The 18,239-nt window shown below is 53.6% G+C and overlaps 1 protein-coding gene across 4 annotated transcripts in view; it reads right to left on the bottom strand.

Moving 5' to 3' along the window:
- LOC113996763 (mitochondrial Rho GTPase 2) overlaps nucleotides 1-17,845 on the bottom strand; it is a 44,805-nt gene extending 26,960 nt beyond the window's left edge. For 2 of the 4 annotated variants that reach the window (XM_027738006.2, XM_039383621.1), the window contains exons 1-25: nucleotides 17,430-17,845; nucleotides 17,169-17,345; nucleotides 16,751-16,880; nucleotides 16,018-16,188; nucleotides 14,703-14,826; nucleotides 14,291-14,358; nucleotides 14,087-14,196; nucleotides 12,657-12,866; nucleotides 11,963-12,031; nucleotides 10,847-10,957; nucleotides 10,613-10,758; nucleotides 10,276-10,333; nucleotides 8,814-8,932; nucleotides 8,259-8,420; nucleotides 7,447-7,574; nucleotides 6,088-6,204; nucleotides 5,326-5,561; nucleotides 4,785-4,924; nucleotides 4,160-4,290; nucleotides 2,343-2,473; nucleotides 1,780-1,941; nucleotides 1,376-1,504; nucleotides 750-883; nucleotides 618-655; nucleotides 84-203 (exon numbers count right to left, since the gene is read on the bottom strand). In XM_027738006.2, coding sequence (XP_027593807.2) covers nucleotides 84-203; nucleotides 618-655; nucleotides 750-883; nucleotides 1,376-1,504; nucleotides 1,780-1,941; nucleotides 2,343-2,473; nucleotides 4,160-4,290; nucleotides 4,785-4,924; nucleotides 5,326-5,561; nucleotides 6,088-6,204; nucleotides 7,447-7,574; nucleotides 8,259-8,420; nucleotides 8,814-8,932; nucleotides 10,276-10,333; nucleotides 10,613-10,758; nucleotides 10,847-10,957; nucleotides 11,963-12,031; nucleotides 12,657-12,866; nucleotides 14,087-14,196; nucleotides 14,291-14,358; nucleotides 14,703-14,826; nucleotides 16,018-16,188; nucleotides 16,751-16,880; nucleotides 17,169-17,345; nucleotides 17,430-17,591 — 3,283 coding nt within the window. In that variant the 5' untranslated portion in view covers nucleotides 17,592-17,845. The remainder of the gene's footprint in view (nucleotides 1-83; nucleotides 204-617; nucleotides 656-749; nucleotides 884-1,375; nucleotides 1,505-1,779; nucleotides 1,942-2,342; nucleotides 2,474-4,159; nucleotides 4,291-4,784; nucleotides 4,925-5,325; nucleotides 5,562-6,087; nucleotides 6,205-7,446; nucleotides 7,575-8,258; nucleotides 8,421-8,813; nucleotides 8,933-10,275; nucleotides 10,334-10,612; nucleotides 10,759-10,846; nucleotides 10,958-11,962; nucleotides 12,032-12,656; nucleotides 12,867-14,086; nucleotides 14,197-14,290; nucleotides 14,359-14,702; nucleotides 14,827-16,017; nucleotides 16,189-16,750; nucleotides 16,881-17,168; nucleotides 17,346-17,429) is intronic. The other 2 variants (XM_039383620.1, XM_027738013.2) reach the window with 2 other exon arrangements.
- Between the last annotated feature and the right edge of the window lie 394 nt (nucleotides 17,846-18,239).

Genomic DNA, 18,239 nt, shown 5'->3' with positions numbered 1-18,239 from the left:
TCCAAGAATGCTGCTAAACTAGGCAAGGAATTTTTCCCAAAACAGGGTTAATTTTCCCCTTTCCTGCAAACAGTTCCTCTTACCTTGATATCCTGCTTGGTGGGCAGAGCTGATATCCAAACACGGGGGTGAGGACAGCAGTGGAAGAGGCACCGTCTGCCTAAGGGTCTCAGAGACATCCTTTGGCTTCTCAGAGCTGCCTTCTGGGAAAAGAAAAGGCTTTGTGTAATTTCCTTCACTCCTCAGCTCCTCTCATCCTCCTGGATTGATGGTGATGCCTCCAAGCTCATTTCTCCAGCTTCCTCCTACACAGGAGAAGCCACTTCTCTGTCTTTCAAGACAGGGACAGACAGAGAGAGATACACTGAGGGAGAAAGAAAACAGAGGAGATGGAGGCAGGAAAAGACAGAAGACAAGAGCTGAAAGACCTACCAGAAAATCCAGAGTGGCTCTGCTCAGAACATCCCCATCTAGGCAGACTGAGAGGTGCTAATTAATTTGAGATTGTCCTTTGGGGCTAATTAGCTGCTTTGGCCCCAGTACCCGACTCCTTGAGGGAAGGAACCGAACTCCCCAGGCCCTACATTCTGGAAGAGCTGCCAACCAGCACAACTCACCCGGTCCTGGCAGCCGAGCAGATGCGGAGGAACGAGCCCTGGAAAGGTGAGGAGATTGGTGTTACACCAGGCAGGGCCGGGGCTGGGGGAAAGGGGGAAGCAGAGAAGGCAGTGCCCAACACCTGCACTTACCTGGCTGGGGGTGACCTTGCTCCAACTGGAGCTAGGAAATCCCAGAGGAAGATGGCATCTCCAACACTGACAACGTGCTGCTGATCCGGGGTGAAGGCGACCTGGCGCACGGGCTCCGAGTGGCCAATGTACACCTGGAGAAAGCACACCCTGAACTTCCCCATCCCCACACCTGTCCTGTCAGCATGAGGTTACTCCACTCTCTGTCCTGCATGGCCAGTGTCTACAGGCCTCAGCAGAAGATCCAGCAGAGGATCTACCCCACCTACAGTGCTCACACCTACGGTTGATCAACCTTGAACACACTCATCTGGAAAAGGGAGCAAAAGCTGAAGAGTACAAAGTCTTATGCTACCCCAGAAGCCCTGGGGGAGCCATTCTCTTCTCTGTGTGGTCCTGCCCCTAACACAGAGGTATCACCCACCCCTGTCCTTTGCAGAGGGTCTGGCTGCCCCAGCCTGTGCCCAGTGCCGGGTGTTATTACAATGTGGGAATAGAGCTGCATTTCTCTGCTGGGCAAACTGGGACTAGAGACACTGGGCAAGTATCAGACACCTTTTGCTGCTCTTTTCTCCAGGGATTCACAAATGCAACACCAACCCCTTCCCTCCCTCTGTGGGTGGTACCTGGAAGTTGATATCGAAGCGCATCCGATAGTCCCACACTTTGATAACCTTGTCACCAGCAGTGAGCAGGTACTGGCCATCCCTGCTCAGTGCAAAGGAAGAACACGTCAGCTTGTGCATGGGGGACACCTGAGGACAAGAAGAGGCACCAGCAGCTTTAACTGAGTTAGTGCATACCCTTATTTACACTTCAGCAAGAGAACAGGGGTGTGACAGCATGGAAAACAAGGACAAGCTGAGGCTCATCCTGAGCCCAAGCACACGTGGATAACTGTAAGCTTCCCACTCATGTTTCTTTGAAGCCTGTGAGCTCCAGGATGAGCTTTTCTCTGATTTAACCTCCCACAGGGACATGAAATGCCCAAACCCCACGAGAGCTCAGTGGATGAATTTCAGCGTCCTACCTCTCGCACCAGTCGTCCTGTTTTTGCATCAAGCACGAGGATTTTATTGGAAGAAGTGGATACCAGGAGCTCGCCTTGAGGCACAGGACCAAAGCAGACCCTCACTGCAGAGTCCAAGACAGTGCTGTGCAAGTCAAGAATGCTGATGTCCACCCTCAGCAGCTGTGAAACAAGGAGCTATGAACAAACACTGCAGGAGCCTCAGGATTGCTCACATGCTCCTAACACAAGGCCACAGAACTCCCCAGACCCTTCCCACCTAATGAGGGGCTTCAGGTCCAGGCAATGCCCAGGAGAGCAGCTCACAGAGAGAGGTGGGAGCTGACAGTCTACACAGCACCTCTGCAAATTATCTTTCTAGAGGGGAATAAAGCCAGAGGAGAAGAAACCTTGACTTTGTTATTTCTAAGAATGGAAAACAAACCTCACTGTAAACTCTCTGCTCTGCAGGGAAGGCCCTCTCCAACAGAGCTGGTGCCCAGAGCCCTGACCCATCTCACCTGATGCAGCCTATGGAATTTGCCCTCCCCAGCCTCCCCAGGAAGGAGGGGAGCCCCTGGTACCTCATCAAGAGAACAGGCCTCCATCACGGTCACCACATACTTGGAGGGCCCCACGAAGGCCAGGAGGTGACTGTCCCCACTGACCACCAGGGCATCCCAACCGCTCCCAGCATCCCGGGCCACCACGTTTCCTGGGGGACACAGCACGAGGCAGAGTGAAGAGAGGAGCAAAGCCCACCCTCACTCTGATGCCACTGCTGGGCAGCAGCTGCAGCTTCCCCTCTGAACCAGCTTTGGGTTAACGCTCTGGCCTGAGAAAGAAGCAACCTGTGTTGTAGATGCACAACCAAAGTGTGCAGTGGACACCTAAAACACAAGGTTTAGACGCACAACTTGTTGCCTGACTGAATGTGTGGTGTTTTCAAGGAGAGTGGAACAAAGTCAAGGGAATAAAATTGATTTTAGAGCTTATTTTTTAATGTTCCACAGAGCTAGGAATGCGAGATCTCAGCTGCAGCCTGGTTGGCTGAACCCTGAACAGAATGAGGTCAGTGCTGAACCCCACCACACTGATGTCAGTCCAGAGGGCACAGACCCAAAGGTCTAAAAATGGCTGAAATCACAGCAATTCTCTGTATTTATTCCACTACCAAAATTCCACTCTCTGTCCTAGGAATGTGACCAGGCAGTGACACAGTTTCAGAGAAGAATCAACACATGAAGGCCCAGCTGCAGCACTGACCACAAACTTGGGTGATTTTGGACAAACTCCCTGATCCCTCTGAGCCCTTGTTCCTTCTCCTGCACAATTCTTGGAGCAGGATCCTTCTCTTTATAAAATATTGCACTGTGTAAAAAGCAGAGCTCCTTTTCCCTGCCCAAGCTTGTGCTGCCACAGCTCATTTCCAAAGTGTATATTAAATGTGACACTAATTTTTCCAAACTGCCTGGCCCCTGACTTGCCTCCAGCTCTCCACCAGCACAGAGCAGCTCTGCTGCAGGCAGGGTTAGGGCAAAAACCCACTTTAAACAAATTAAACTGCACACGCACAGAATGAAAAGAGTCAGGGCTTGGGCATGAATAAATCTCTGTGATTCCAGAACATTCATGAAATGATTACACCAAGCAGGCTGAGAGGGTTTGAACCAGGACAGGTCGGGAAGTGGTTTTTTCGATGGGTTTTGCTCACACAGAAAGTACAAACACAAATCATAGAATCATAAAATCACAGAAACATTAAGAATCACAGAATCACAGGTTGGCCTTGGTTGGAAAAGCCCTCTGAGATCAGAGTTCAACTGCTCCCCCAGCACTGCCAAGACCACCACTAACCCACATCCCCAGGTGCCACATCCACATGGTTTTTAAATCCCTCCAGGGATGGGGACTCCTGCGCCAGGGTCTGACCACCCTTTCAGAGAAGAAATTTCCCAATATCCAATCTAAACCTCCCCTGGCACAACTTGAGGCTGTTTTCTCTTGTTCTGTCCCTTGTTCCCTGGGAGCAGAGCCCGACCCCCCCTCCCCAGCTCCCCCTCCTGTCAGGGGGTTGCAGAGCTCAGAGCTCCCCCCTGAGCCTCCTTTTCTCCAGGCTGAGCCCCCCCAGCTCCCTCAGCTGCTCCTGCTGCTCCAGCCCCTTCCCCAGCTCTGTTGTTTTCCATGGACACGCTCCAGCCCCCCAAGGTCTTTCTTGTCACAAGGGCACCAGAATTGCCCCCAGTATTGGAGGTGGCTCAGCACTGCCCAGCACAGGGGGAAATGACACAGCTCAGGTTCATTGGGAAATCTCTCTCTGAGCAGATTGAGTGTGGTTTGGCTTTGGTGTCTGTGATAATAAAAGAAAGAAGAAAGGCAACTCCCAATCCCAGAGTCTTACCCAGGACCCTCAGGACGTGGCTTTTCTGCGCCACACACCTGTACAGAGCCAGAGTGCCCTGCAAACAGGAGCTGAACATGAAATTGCCATCTGGAGAGAAGGTCAGCCCGGTGATGGCAGTGCGGTGCTGCCTGAAAGGCAGAAAACACGGATAAAGGGAGGAGAAAAGCAGAGACAGAGGAAACAGTAGTGACATCGAGTGCAATATGAAGAACCCAGAACAAAATAATCAGGGACAGGGCAGGACCCCACCGTGCTCACACCCGCAGCAGCCCAGGACAACCAACATTCCAGCTTATTGGACAACCGAGCAGTGCTCCAGCCTGGATGGAACCTGCTCCCTTCTCCCTTTGGAGCATCCTCTGCTTTCTGCATCAAGGCTTGTAAGGGCTCTCTGCTCAGCTGCCCTCTAGGACAAGCTCTTTCCTACTGTTCTCCCCCAGGAAGTCACAAAGAAAGCCCTCATGGCCTTCACAGGTCAGGCTTTCACCACCCGGAGCCTCGGCACAGCCTCCACCCAAAACCCACCCAGCTGGGACCTGAGGGTTGTCAAGGTCCATGACCATCCCTGTGGCTCTCTTCCATCACCCGGACACCCAGCATAGTTCCCACTCCAAGCGCTCACTTGTGCTCCAGCAGGAGATTGGAGGCGGCCAAGCTGAAGGTCCGCACTGTCCCACTGTCAAATCCACAGGCCAGGATCTTCCAGGTGGGGTGGAAAGCCACGGCACACGGCGCTTCCTCTGTGGCTGCAAAGTCATACAGCTGCAGGGAAGAGACACCACAGGCTTGCAGCTGGATAAAGCTGGAGCTGCAGCTGGACCCAACAACTAAACAGCCCCAGACCTCCACCACGAGCATGTTGCTGTTCCTGCCTGGATGGATATAAACCCCAGTGAAGTCCTGGGTCTTTGGGCATTTAGATTAAAGCCCTTGGGTATTATGCTTTGTGCTAAAAAGCACTATTCAAAAGGTGGAGGAAAAGAAAATAATTTTGTTTTAACAATACCTCAGAACTCCACTTTCAAAGGATTTCTTGCCCACGGTACCCCCTCATGCTTCAGGGAGGACTTAAGGGCTCTTGAACTGTGGGGTTTTGATAATTAGACCAAACAGAGACAAGGGAGACAATAAATGAGACACCTCCTGACTCTTGTCTCACCTACCTGCTGCATGGAGACCAGGTCCCACACTCGGATGGTGCTGTCCTGAGACACTGTTGCTATCTGCTTCCGAAGGCCGCCCACCGAGAAGCCCAGCACGGCGGCCTTGTGCGAGCGCATGAGGGTGTTGTAGTCCCGGGACTGGATGTCCACGTAGCCCAGGCTCCCAGCAGCTGTGCTGCACAAGACTTTGCGGCTGTCAGGGCTGATGCAGACAGAACTCACCGGAGCCTCGTGCTCTGGGGAAAGACACCGGAGTCAACAAATCCCCTGGGAGAGGAGCGGCAGCAGCTGGAATACAGCTGGAATACAGCTACAAAGGCAGATTCCTGTTTGGCAAAGCAACGACCACAGGAATGAGCAGCCCACAACCTGGAGACTGAACACTTGCAGTTGAGTTCAGTGACAGTTTGGTCTCTGCCCTATCTGAAGGGCTCTGGCTCTGCTGTTATGCTGTTTTGTTTCAAAAAGTCAAGAACTACTCAACTTCTCCCATAATTTCTCACAGACAGATGAGCCATGGGTTCAAGAGCACAGAAATCAAGATGGAAATCTGCTCTCTCCCAGGAGAACCGGCCTTTCTCCTATGAGTTACAAGAATGAACATCAATAACTGCCACTGAAGACTTCCAAGCCAGTCAGCCCTGAGACAGCACACATAAAACATGCCCTTGTTCGTGAGAACTGCTGCAGGAGCTGTGGCAGTGGAGCTCTGGAATTGCAGCAGCTGTGGAGCTCAGAAGTGCCACTCCCAGCTCTACTCACCTGCCTCCAAGACAACGGCTGAGAAGTCCAGTGGCCACAGCCGCACGTAGCCATCCTCTGATCCCGTGGCACAGAAGGTCAAGGACATACTAATACTGTTTATAGCAATCCCAGGGCCTGAAAACCCAAAAAACAACACCTCCTCATACAGGTGGAACAAGAAAACTCAACCTGAGGGTTGCCCCATCCAAGAGATGAGGCCAGTGCTCCACCCACACCTGCAGCTGCAGTCTCAGGAGGAGCCAGGAATCCCACGCTGACTGGCACAACAGGCTGAAGGGTCTCAGGCAGCCCTTCTCAGGGCTAAAAACTTCTTTACCATCGTGAAACTCTTGCCAGACACAGAAAATTCCTACCCCTTGTTAAACCCTGCCATATTTTTGCCTCAAACAGGATCCCGTAGCAAGGGATGTCTCAGATAACTGCCCTGCCATTTCCATGTCCCAAATCCTCTCTGAAGGCAAACACAGATCTACAGAAACTGGGATTTTTTGATTCGTAGAATCATTAAGGTTGGAAAAGCTCGAGGCCAACCATTAACCCAGAATTGCCAAGGTCACCACTAAACCATGTCCCCAAGGGCCAAATCCACAGTTTTGAACACTTGCATGGATGGAATGGGAAGGCTGTTTCAAAGCCTGACTACACTTTCAGTGAAGGAATTTTCCCCAGTATCCAATCTAAATTCAGGTATAAAGGCCATTGGTCAGAGCCAGCACTGCTACCAGGAGGACACCAAGGACATTGTTTTATCTCCTCTTGGGCCTTTTCTTGCCCATGAGGCAAGAACTGCAGTTACACACCTCTCAAAGGGTATGTTCTTGATTAATTAGCTCAATTTGATACAGCAAACCATGCACTAAGTTTTAAAACATCAGAGCAATCCCACTTGAAAGTGAATTCTTCCCGCCGTTGAAGTTAATGGAAGAGCTGAAAGTTGGACTAATGTACAGCACCAAAGATTCTCCAAATGCTCTGCAAAGGCTGAATAATGAAAAAATCCCCAAATTCATCTTTTTCGTTCATCTGCTTCGTTCTTTTTTCATCTCTCCGTTAAGCCTCCCATCAGCAAATGAAGACCTTGTTTCATGTTTCTAAAAGTGGTGTTTCTCTGAAAGTGCAATCAGCATTTAAAATGCTAAAATCTTTCTTAAAATGATACTTTGCTGCACTAAAGAAGATTATTTGCAGTCCTTAAGAGGCAAATAGCGATGATCTAATCAACCCAAAATAACCGGTAGCAGTAGGTAAAGAGCTGGTTGGTTTGACCAGGGATGTGTTTGAGCTCATTTCTGACCCTGGTGGTGGTTGAGGTGCCCCCTGGCTGGTCCCCCCCTCCCTCCCTGCAGGTGCTCCCACCTGAGCTGCTCCCTGCCTGCTCCTGCCCGTGTTCCCGGGGCTGTGCCGGCAGCAGCCGCCGCGCGCTCCGCACAGACATGTTCTTGTAATCCACCTCCAGCACGTGGCCGCTCTTGCTGCAGACAAAGCTGTAAAAAAAGCACGAGAGAGACCTGGTTTCAGTGAAAAACCAGCTTGGCTTACCTGTGGAAAGCAATGCTGGTTCACAGTAATATAACAGGTCAGCTAGGTGTCCAAGTGTTCCATGTGCTGCACCACACATCTCCAACCAAGTCAGAGCTTCCTATTTGATTTCCTGACCCTCTGGAACAGAGATCAGCAAGAAAGCCAAAAAGCTTGGCACAGACTCCAGAAAGGAGCCTCTCTATGCTACAGGCTGGCTGAGCTGACAGCTCTGCCTTGATGGGACCATATGTGGTGGCAACAAAGGCCTGGCTCTGATGATTAAAATAAAACAACAACAAAGTGTGTGTCTGGCTGTATGCAAGAAGATGTGTTCCACGTTCCTCCTGCTGCCACAGAAAGCTTCAGGTGAGAAGAAAATCACTAAATATGGCAAAACATCACTATAGCGAGAGGAAAGAGCCATTTCTGGGGCTGTTCCGAAGCAGCCAAATCTCTTTTGGGAAGTGATGTGTGCTGAGGAGGGGAGAGGCTCTCCCAGCTCCAGGAGGCACCTGTGTTTCGCAGGGAGAACCCAAGCAAAATTCTGTGGTGGTGCACAGGAGGGGAAGGAGGGTGCTGAGCAGGGAGAGGCACAGAGCTCCCTCCCAGCAGGTTCCCCGAGGATGGTGCTGGTGACGGCCCCTTACAGCGCACGGTCCTCCTGCTCCTGCTCAGCCACGGGCCCCTCCTCGAAGGCCAGGTCGGTGAAGTCCAGGGAATGGTACTCGCCCAGGTTGACGGGACACGAGTGCAGGGCCCCGCTCCGCACTCGCCACAGCCGGATGTTGTCCCGGCCACACGACACCATCCTGTCCCAGGAGACATGGTGTGAGGAGCAGGGCAGGACTCCCCGAGCCCCTGGTGTCCCAAGCTCAGTGTCCCAAGGGCCACCTGACAGACCAAGAACAGGAACAGCAACCAGATGGCTGCAGCACCGCAGTTCCCCCTGCAGCCATGCCAGAATCATGGAATGGTTTGGGTTGGAAGGGACCTTAAAGACCACCTAGTTGCCCATCCAGTCTATAGGCAGGGACACCTCCCACTATCCCAGGTTGCTCCAAGCCCCATCCAACCTGGCCTTGGACACTTCCAGGGATGGGGCAGCCACAGCTTCTCTGGGCAACCTGTGCCAGGGCCTCACCACCCTCACCCTCCCCAATATCTAAGAATCAATGTTCCTGATTTATTTTCTTTGCATGTACCTGGTCTCATCAAAGAAAGCAATCTTCAAGGCCTGAATGTCCATATCTGTGTGTGCTTTGGCCAGCACAGCCACCCCTCCACCACGGGTTACTTGAGCAGTGTTCCACACCACCACCAACTGAAACACAAAAACACGATGGAAGAGCTGCTCAAAATCTTGGCAGTGGAAGAGCTTTTCATCCAGCAGCTGCTCCAGAGCTGGGCACAAAGTACTGATAACAGAGCTGGAGCAGGGGAAATAAAACCTCTCACCCAGAGGGTTTAGGACAGTTCAACAGCTTTGCAAAGCTTCACAGCAATATCCTTGTCTACAATCCATAATTATAGGGTCTAAATCCCAGGGCTGCCTGGCAACAGGACTCAGACTTGGAAAGCAAACCCACAGAGGAGTGAGAGCTCTGCCTGCTGGGATATAGGAGCTGTATCAGGGCTGAGGGAGTGGGAGGTAGCACATGACCACTGCTCTGGCTGTCCCAGCCTCTGCTCCAATGCAGGTCTGTGTGCCCTCAGTGCCTTCTACCAGGGGCAAGAGTCAAGCCCTCTCCCCAAAGGAAAGGGGCAAATGGCTGAAGAAATGCAGGTGGATGCTCTGCATTCCAGAACAGCATTAAAACCAAACCCAGGATCACCTCAGAGGCTGAGATGGGCGGAGGCATCACCATGGGAGAGGTGCTCCCTGTTCCCCCACCCTGCTTTCACCCCATTGATCTCTCCCCAGCTGCAGCTCACCAGCTCCCATCCAGATCAGAGAATGCTGCCACATGCTGAGAAAAACATGGAGCACTGTGTGTTTTTTCCTGCAATTAGCAATGGCACAGCTAATTGCTGGTGGTTGTCAGTAAGGGATCAGTGGATGAAAACATTTCCACTGACAAAACAAACACCCAGTCCCACAAAACAAGTTTATTTTTGACCGCTCCATGTGGGATCTGCGTCATCCCCCAGCTACATTGGTGGGTGGCAGCTCCAGCACCCGGCATCCCTTCCCGCGGAGATGCTCGGTGCTGAAAGATTAAACCTCACATCTTGCCCTAAATGCTATTAAAATAAAGGGGTTTTGGCCTCCAGTCAGTGCTGAACCTCTCATTACAATGCTCGCAAGGCTTCCAGCTTGGAATGCCACCCTAACATGTGTCCCTCAGAAGGGCTGCAGAGGTGGGAATGTGGCACATGAGCCTGCGGTGATCCCTGCAGAGTACGGGCACAGTCACATCACCCTGCTTGGGCTCCTGGCTGGGAACACACCAGGAGCACAACAGCCTCTAAAGCACAGCCCCAGCAGGTCTCTCCAGCTGCTTCTGAAAGGATTTGTTCGCTTGCAGCTGAGGAATGTGAGAAAGGGATCTCCCTCAAGCACATGTCTAGGAAAGCCCAGAGCAGAGGTTTGTCTGCAAAATAACTACACAATCTGGGAGAACAGCCATCTCAGGGAAACCTCCCAACCCAAGTTTCAGGTCTCACCGTTTTGCCATGCCCGTCCCTCCCGACTCCGCACAGAACGGCTCCGCTGCGGGAAAAGCTGCAAGAAGAGGAACCTTGTGAAACACAGCTCCTTGCACCCTGACTGTACCCCAGTGGGGGATAAAAGGGGACAAGTTGTAGGGATGGGGAGACAGCAAGACCCGAGGGATAAGCTCAGGAGGGAGCTGCCAGCATATCCAGGCCAGCTGCCAGCTGGTCTAGGTGACAAACACAGGCAGCTCTAATTCATCCCTGCACGTGAGAATAGCACGGAAAAGCTGCCATACTGCAACACTTCACCTGCCCGAACACACACCTGCACCCAGCTGAAACCCACCTGAGGGACCAGAGGGAGTGCACATGGGTTTTGAACACAGCCAGGCAGGTGCCCGTGCGGAAGTCCCAGAGGCGCCCCACGCCCCGGGGCCCGGCCTGCGCCGAGGCCAGCAAGGTGCTGCTCCCGTTGAAGGCCAGCGCTGACACCTGTGGGAAACACCATGGGAGAGGATACCGGGGGACACCTGGGGTGCAAGGGCAGCGCTGCCATCAGGCTTTGGAAGGTTACACTCACCTTATCTGTGTGGCCAAGGAAGAACCTCTGCTCGCCGGTGCGGAGCTGCAGGGTGACGATGACGGCGTGGCAGGGATACACCACCGCGGCGTTGTTGTGCGTCCACAGCGCCTGCAGCACCGAGACAGGAGGCACAGGGCTCCACAAGTGCCCCAGCTCCTAGGCAGAGGTTTCTTTCCCATCCCTAGAATTGTTCAAGGCCAGGTTGGATGGGGCTTGGAGCATATCTGGTCTAGTGGAAGGTGTCCCTGCCCATGGCCGGGGGTTGGAACTGAATGAGTTTTAAGATCCTTTCCCTACTATGTGAACATGAGATCCAAGGAAAATGACATTGTTGGCAGAGCCTTGAACTGACTGAACCGAAACAACCTTTCTTTTACCCTAACACAGACCGCAAGCAAGGCCCAGTGCCCCAAAGAAACAAGCCAAAACACAGCCCTTCCTTTCAAGCCTCCAACAAAGCACAGGAGTTTTAATGTGTTAAAAAGAAGCCATGAAATTTAGTGAAGAGAATGGAGCACAAGTCTGATACGAAGCAGCTGAGGGAGCTGGGGGGACTCAGCCTGGAGAAAAGGAGGTTCAGGAGGGACCTTCTCACTCTCTCCAACTCCCTGACAGGAGGATGGAGACAGGTAGGGGTCGGGCTCTGCTCCCAGGGAACAAGTGACAGGGTGAGAGCAAATGGCCTCCAGCTGTGCCAGAGGAGATTTAAATGGATATTGGGAAATTTCTTCCCTGAAAGCGTTGTCCAGCCCTGGCACAGCTGCCCAGGGCAGTGGTAGGGTCACCATCCCTGGAGGGACTTAGAAGATGTGTGGATGTGGCACTTGGGGACATGGGTTAGTGGTGGCCCTGGCAGTGCTGGGGGAACAGTTGGATTTGATGATCTTGGAGAGCTTTTCCATCCTATGATTCTGTCTAAAAGGCCCCATAATTTCTAATTCACCATCATAACAGCAGAACACTCGTGCACGAACATACACTTGTCCCCATCTGCTTTGGGATCCTTTTCCACATCCAGTAATGCCACACTCAGCTGTATTTCACACCTCCTAAAAATCAATACCCCAGTCACATGATGACAGATCTACTCCCCAAACCATCTCAGCTACTGACCCATTTGGTGCTGCAGCCTCCAAAGCCAATAATCGTTCTCAGCTTCAGGATGGGATCCGGTAAGAGCCTCTGGAAAAAAACCCAACACCATCTTGCTCAGAGCTGTGCTGACGTCCTCCACCCACAGGGCACCCCCGCCCCAGTGCTCATCTGTCTCTGAACAACACAGAGGCAGCTTTGGGTCTCTCCTGTCAGAGGGGACAACTTCAAAGTATTTCAAGTCCAGCCTGGCAGGCAGGAGGAGCTGGGGTTTCCTGGTGTTAAGCAGCTCTTCCTCCCAGCCCCAAGCTGGGGGATACAGCCAGCCCTTCCCGTGGGCAGGGACACCTTCCACTAATCAGGTTGTTCCAATCTCCAACCAACCTGGTCTTGAACACTTCCAGGGCTGTTCTCTTATCCTGCAGGCTGAAACTTCCTGCTAGGACAGCACACCTGGGCCAGAGCCCTTTCTGTGCACACTCCGGGCAGATGTAAACATGCTGTTGGCTTAAGGTCAGTGTGTTTGAACACAGGGTTCCTCTTTCAAGGCGAGTAAGGTACTAATAGAAAAGAGAACTGCTAGCCAGAAAAAATAACACCTCTTGAATTCTGGAGCTCCAGCCTGAACTTAGTGTTTCCTTTCTCACTTCTGGGCTCACAAGAATCAGAAACAAGCACTGCAAAGTCACCTTGAGCTCCCCAGTGCTTCACCCACCTCCTCTGAGCCGGCGGGGACAGCTGGGGTGGTCCGTCCACCCCTCTGATGAGCGTAGACATGGATGGCTGATGGTGGCTGCCCAGTGTCCCCCACACTGTGCAGTCTCTGGTTCTCCTCTGGCACCAGGTGCCCAGCAGGCACAGCTCTCGGGGCTGTCAGGTGAACCTCAGGGATGCTTTTTGGGATTACAGGAGACCGGCGTGGCACCTGAGAATGAGGAAAGCCTCAGGCAGAGCTCAGTCCTCCTCCTGGCACCCTCCACCCGATGCTGGGGCAGAGACAGCCCTTTCCTGATGACTCTTCATGGTGATACAAACAAGGATGAAACAACCTGGAGGGAGGGCAGCCCTGTGTGCACCTGGCTTGGCCAGGTGTGTTAAACAGCTGCTCTGCCTACGCTCTCAGTGTTCTCCATGCACAGTTCATCTCCTCCAGATAGAAAAATCAGAGCCCCAGAAAACACTCAGCCCTCAACAGGAAGAGCTGCCCTCTCTCCACTGAGCAGAGGAGGTCTAAAGCACCCAGTCAGCCAGCTCAGCCCATCCCAGTTCATCCCAGGTCATAGAATCACAGAGTATCCTGAGTGGGAAGGGACCCACAAGGAGCATCAAGTCCATCCTGCACAGAATGCCCCAACAACCCCACCCAGTCCCTGACAGCGTTGTCCAAACACTCCTTGAGCTCTGTCAGCCTTGGGGCCGTGCCCACTGCCCTGGGGAGCCTGGTCACTGCCCAACCACCCTCTGGGGGACGAACCTTTTCCTGACATCCAACCTAAACCTGCCCTGACACAGCTCCAACCATTCCCTTGGGTCCTGTCACTGCTCACAGGGAGGAGAGATCAGAGCTGCCCTTCCACTGCCCCTTGCGAGGAAGCTGCAGACCCTGATGAGGTCTGTGCTCCATCTCCTCTTCTCCAGGCTGAACAAACCAAGTGCCCTCAGCTACTCCTCATATGGCTCCATTCCCCTCTAGACCCTTCACCATCTTCATGGCCATTCTTTGGACACTTTCTAATAAAGAGAAGTTGTGCTTCTCATTTTCTCCCTCTCCACAGCACGAGGATGGCTTCCCCCAGTCCCTCTCCAAACTCCCATCACCACACTGGTAAGCCAGTCTGGACACCAGCTCCCATATCAGCACCACCGGGAAGGGGGAAATCAGGAAGAGGACAGCTGCCTGCAGTCCCAGCAATCCCAACTCCATGCACTGCTCTGCTCCCCGAGGGCACCCATCACAGTCCTTAGTCTCCAGACCTCACCTCCTATTAATAATTTGAAGACAGAACTATCTGTGGTCACCAGACCACGCCAGATCAGCTGCCAGCGACAACAAGCAGCTCCTACGTCTTAAAGACACAGATGCGGGGGAAGACTCCATGGCAAGCAGAAAGGAAGGAGCTGCTGCCTCCTCCGTGGTGCACTCACAGCTTTGGGACTGGTGATGTGGTGGATGAGGGACAGGCGGTCACACACGGCCCTGGTGAGCGTCACCGGCGGGGGCAGCCGGCGGACAGGCTCCTCCGAGGCTCTGTCACCTGGGGGACACGAGGAGCAGGGAGGGCTCTGAAGAGAACCCAGGGCACCCAGCCGGGGTGGCACAGCCCTGGCTGCTGCCCCCAGCATTCCCACCTGCTGCAGGAGTGGGACAGCTCCTCTGGATGGAGTTGTACGGCAGCTTCAGCCCCTCGGATGGGAACCTGAGCAGCATCAGAGGAAGGCACTGTGTGATTAGGACTGTAACTGTACTGGCACCTGGGAGTATCACTTGGTAACTCAGGCCTGGCACAAAGACCTCCTCAGTCTCCTATAAGATTTCCCCTTTTATCCCATCCTCCTCCAAATACAGGGATACCAAAGGCAGATGGTACTAAAGGACAGAAGTGTTAACAACATCTAAATGCTGGAGCTGAGGGGACCAAAATGCCCACTTGGGCCCCAGGTTCACCTGGATCTGTCACTCCTCAAGTGGCATTACCCATCCTGCCTTCCCCCAGGGAGTGGGAAGATCTGGGAGCTGTGGTGGGACGAGGAGCAGCCATACCTGATGTAGTCATAGAGGTCATGCCACTTCTCTCCCTTGGGCACAGGGAATGCCATTTCCCTTGGCATGGGAGCGATCCCACGGCAGGCCAGGTCGGTGTGCCGGGCCTTGGAGAAGGTCACACCTGGCAGCACAGGGACAGACAGACACTGAGTTCTCCAGGCCTGTGGAGCTGGCTGAAATCACATTCCCTGTGGGACATGGGCACAAACCCCTTCCCTCTTTGAGAACACCTGAGAAACAAGGATCCCAAGCCTGAGGAACAAACTAACACACCTTTGCACAGGTGGATTCCTGAAACTCTAAACCTCCAAAGAGCCCAGAGCACAAATACTTGGATTCAAGTTATAAACCCTCAGGCCCAAGATTCACTTCGTTTCTGTTCACTGATTCAGCAGTTTAACATGATTTGTGTTAAGACTCATTTCCCATTTTCTTGTCTTCTTTTCTTCATGTATTTGTAAATACAGGAAATTCTTCAAGATATAACAAGTTTCAGGAATCTCAAAGCAGCCTCTGTAACCTCCTTCCCACTGATGCTTTCCATCGGGCCAGGCAGTTCAGGCAGAATTCCAGTACAAAAAAAGAAAGGCAGAAACAAAGGGTTTGACCAAAGTATCTCTGCCACACTGAGCAAGTGGATAAAAAAAGCAGGTTGGAAGATTTCTGACACAAAAAAAAAGCACAGGCTTTTCCAGCAGATAAAAGTACAGGTCTTGGAGAAGCAAGGTGTGGTGACACCTTTCTTTCTTTCTTTCCCCCTGAAAAAAATTCTAATCTTGGAAAGATATTTAACTTTGCTCTTTTTGTTCACTTCGCAGCTGGAAAATGAGAGGATACTTTCCTCCAGAGGTTGAGAGACTCTATTCCATTCCAGATTGCCTTCCAGTGCATAAAAGGGCTTCAGGAGAGCTGGAGAGGGACTTCGGACAAGGTCACAGAGTGGCAAGACAAGAGGGAATGGCTTCCCACTGCCAGAGGGATGGGATATTGGGAAGAAATTCTTCCCTGTGAGAGTGGTGAGGCCCTGGCACAGGTTGGGCAGAGAAGCTGTGGCTGCCCCATCCCTGGAAGTGTCCAAGACCAGGTTGGACGGGGCTTGGAGCAACCTGGTCTAGTGGAAGGTGTCCCCACCCACATGGAAACTTAACATCATAGTAAGTATTTTGCCCTTCCTGCCCATATCATAGAGCAACAGCAGCCCAGTGCTCTGCCAGGGCTGCAACCTCAGCTTTGAACCCCCAAGCATTTTCCCCCAGGCCGGGCTGGAGTCACGGGAGAAACCTGAGGCCATGGCGAGGTCTTGGCTCCTCACCTGGGTCAAACACCAAGTCGCTGGTGCAGAGGTTCTTCACGAGCAGGTTGGAGCAGAGCTTGACAGCCCTGAGGTGGCTGTACCGGCGGTTCAGGTACAGGGAGAGGATGGAGGGCAGGTCCAGCACCAGGCACGTCCAGCGCACATCGGCAGGGGCTGCTCCAGAGGCACCTGGGGAGGAGAGGGGCACGTGGGAATAGGGATGGTGTGAAAAGACACTACAGATGTGGATGCTGGACCTTGCAGGATGGGAGACACGAGATTCACACAGTTCAGTAAACTATTTACCGGGCAAGATTCCCACCAGGCCTGTGCCCAGTGGGAGATGGGAAAATATGCCTCGTAGCTTAGGGGTGGGGAAGGACAGGGAGCCCCACCATCCCCGTAGGCTCATGCCTGGCCTGACACTGCACCCCATTGCTTGGGAGAACAAGGATGGCTGACAGCCCTACCAGGAGCTACAGTTCCAAGTTTCTGCATGTGGAAGAGCTCCTGCTCTTTGAAGACCATCTTGTTCCAATCCCTTGCCATAGGCAGGGACACCTTCCACTAGACCAGGTTGGACCTCCAAGCCCCGTCTAACCTGACCTTGAACACTTCCAGGGATTGGGCAGCTACAGCTTCTCTTCACCCTCCCCAAAGGAATCAAGCCAACTTCTGAACTCGATTTATTTTCTAACAATTTATTTTGGTGGTGACATGCCAGCCCAGCCCCGACCACACAGCTCCTCACCACGCCGGGACACAGAGTCACCCGCTGAGTCCTTGGCTGCTCCACAGACAAAGGGGAACTGCAGCCAGGTGGCTGTGGATTTGAACTCCTTGAAGAGGTTGGAGAAGGAGATGCGAACCACCTGGTTTTCCTGGGAAGAGACACCAACACACAGAGCTTTAGTCACCCTGGTGGCTTTGGCAGGGAAGTGCTGCAGAGGACAAGGCACGTGGCTGTGCCTCCCGTCCCCTCAGTGTCTCCTGTCCCCAGCAGAGATGCTGTGAGGACGGAAATCAACTCCAGCCCGGGGAAACCCACCAGCAGCAACAAAAATCAGCCAAGGTCTTCATCCCCCAAGACCACCACTGCCACCCCCAGTCCTTCAATCAGTCACAGTGCTAACGAGGGTGGTTTAATGAGTCCACCCGGTGTCGCGTACCTCGGTGGTGACATCCAGGTGAACGAGGAAGTGCTTGTGGGGCAGGGGCCTGAAGAGCAGGTAGAGGTAGCGCCCCGTGAGCCCCAGTGACTGTGTCCCAGCCCGGGGCAGCTGCAGGTAACTGCTGGCAGGGTTGGAGCCCCGGATCCGGTAGATTGTTCCCTTCAGCCTCGTGTCCTTGTGAAACCAAGGAAAGCAGTGATGAAGGGTCAGTGCTGCCCACCCTTGGCTGGTGCCCCCACCCCGTGGTGCCCCTGTTACCGTGAGGGCAGCCACATCCCCCTCCTTGGCAGAACGCTTCCACTCCTCCACACGGAAGTGCTTGAAGATGTTCAGGTAGGGACGCTGCCAGGCTGCTGGTACCGGCACCGGGATCGGTGGGGGGACAGAATCCACATCTGGACACCCCCTGTTACCCCGCATACCTGGAACCCGACGTCCCAAGGTTCCCTGCCCTGGTGGCACCCCATTATCAGGGTGTCCTGAGCCACCTCAGTCCCTGGTACCTCCATGACACTTCCATCACCTTTGCATCTGTGACCCCCACACCCCAGTGCCACCTCTGTGCCCCAAGCATAGTAATGGACCCATTAACCCCATGCTCCAAGCACTCCCACTCCGGTGACACCCCCGGTATCTCCGTGCCCCAAGCCTCCCCGTGCTGAGCCCCCCAGCCCCAGTGGCACCTGCACTATCTCCGTGTCCAGAGCCCCCCATGCCCTGAGCCCCTCAGGCCCAGTGACACTCCAGTATCTCCGTGTCCAGAGCCCCCCAGACCCCACGTTGCCCCTGCACCCGGTGACACCCCCATTACCCCCGTACTCTGAGTCCTCCGTGCCCAGTGACAGTGCCCTGACTCCCCCAGCCCCAGGAATGACCCCATTGCCTCAATGCTCCGAGAGCCCCCCCAGCCCCAGAGTCCCCCCCCAGCACCAATGATGCCCCGGGTACCCCCGTGCTCCAGACCCTCACTGTCCTCAGAGCCCACCTCCCCCTCCGGTGACACTCCTGTTACCCCCGTGCTCCGAATCCCCCGGAGACCCCCCAGCCCCCCTGGCGCATCCTGCACAC

This window comes from Pipra filicauda, unplaced genomic scaffold (assembly GCF_003945595.2).
Source record: "Pipra filicauda isolate LSUMZ 115617 unplaced genomic scaffold, ASM394559v2 scaffold319_size1146426_pilon, whole genome shotgun sequence".
NCBI lineage: Eukaryota > Metazoa > Chordata > Aves > Passeriformes > Pipridae > Pipra > Pipra filicauda.
The sequence above is the reverse complement of the archived record's forward strand: the minus strand, read 5'-3'. Positions and strand labels throughout refer to the sequence as shown.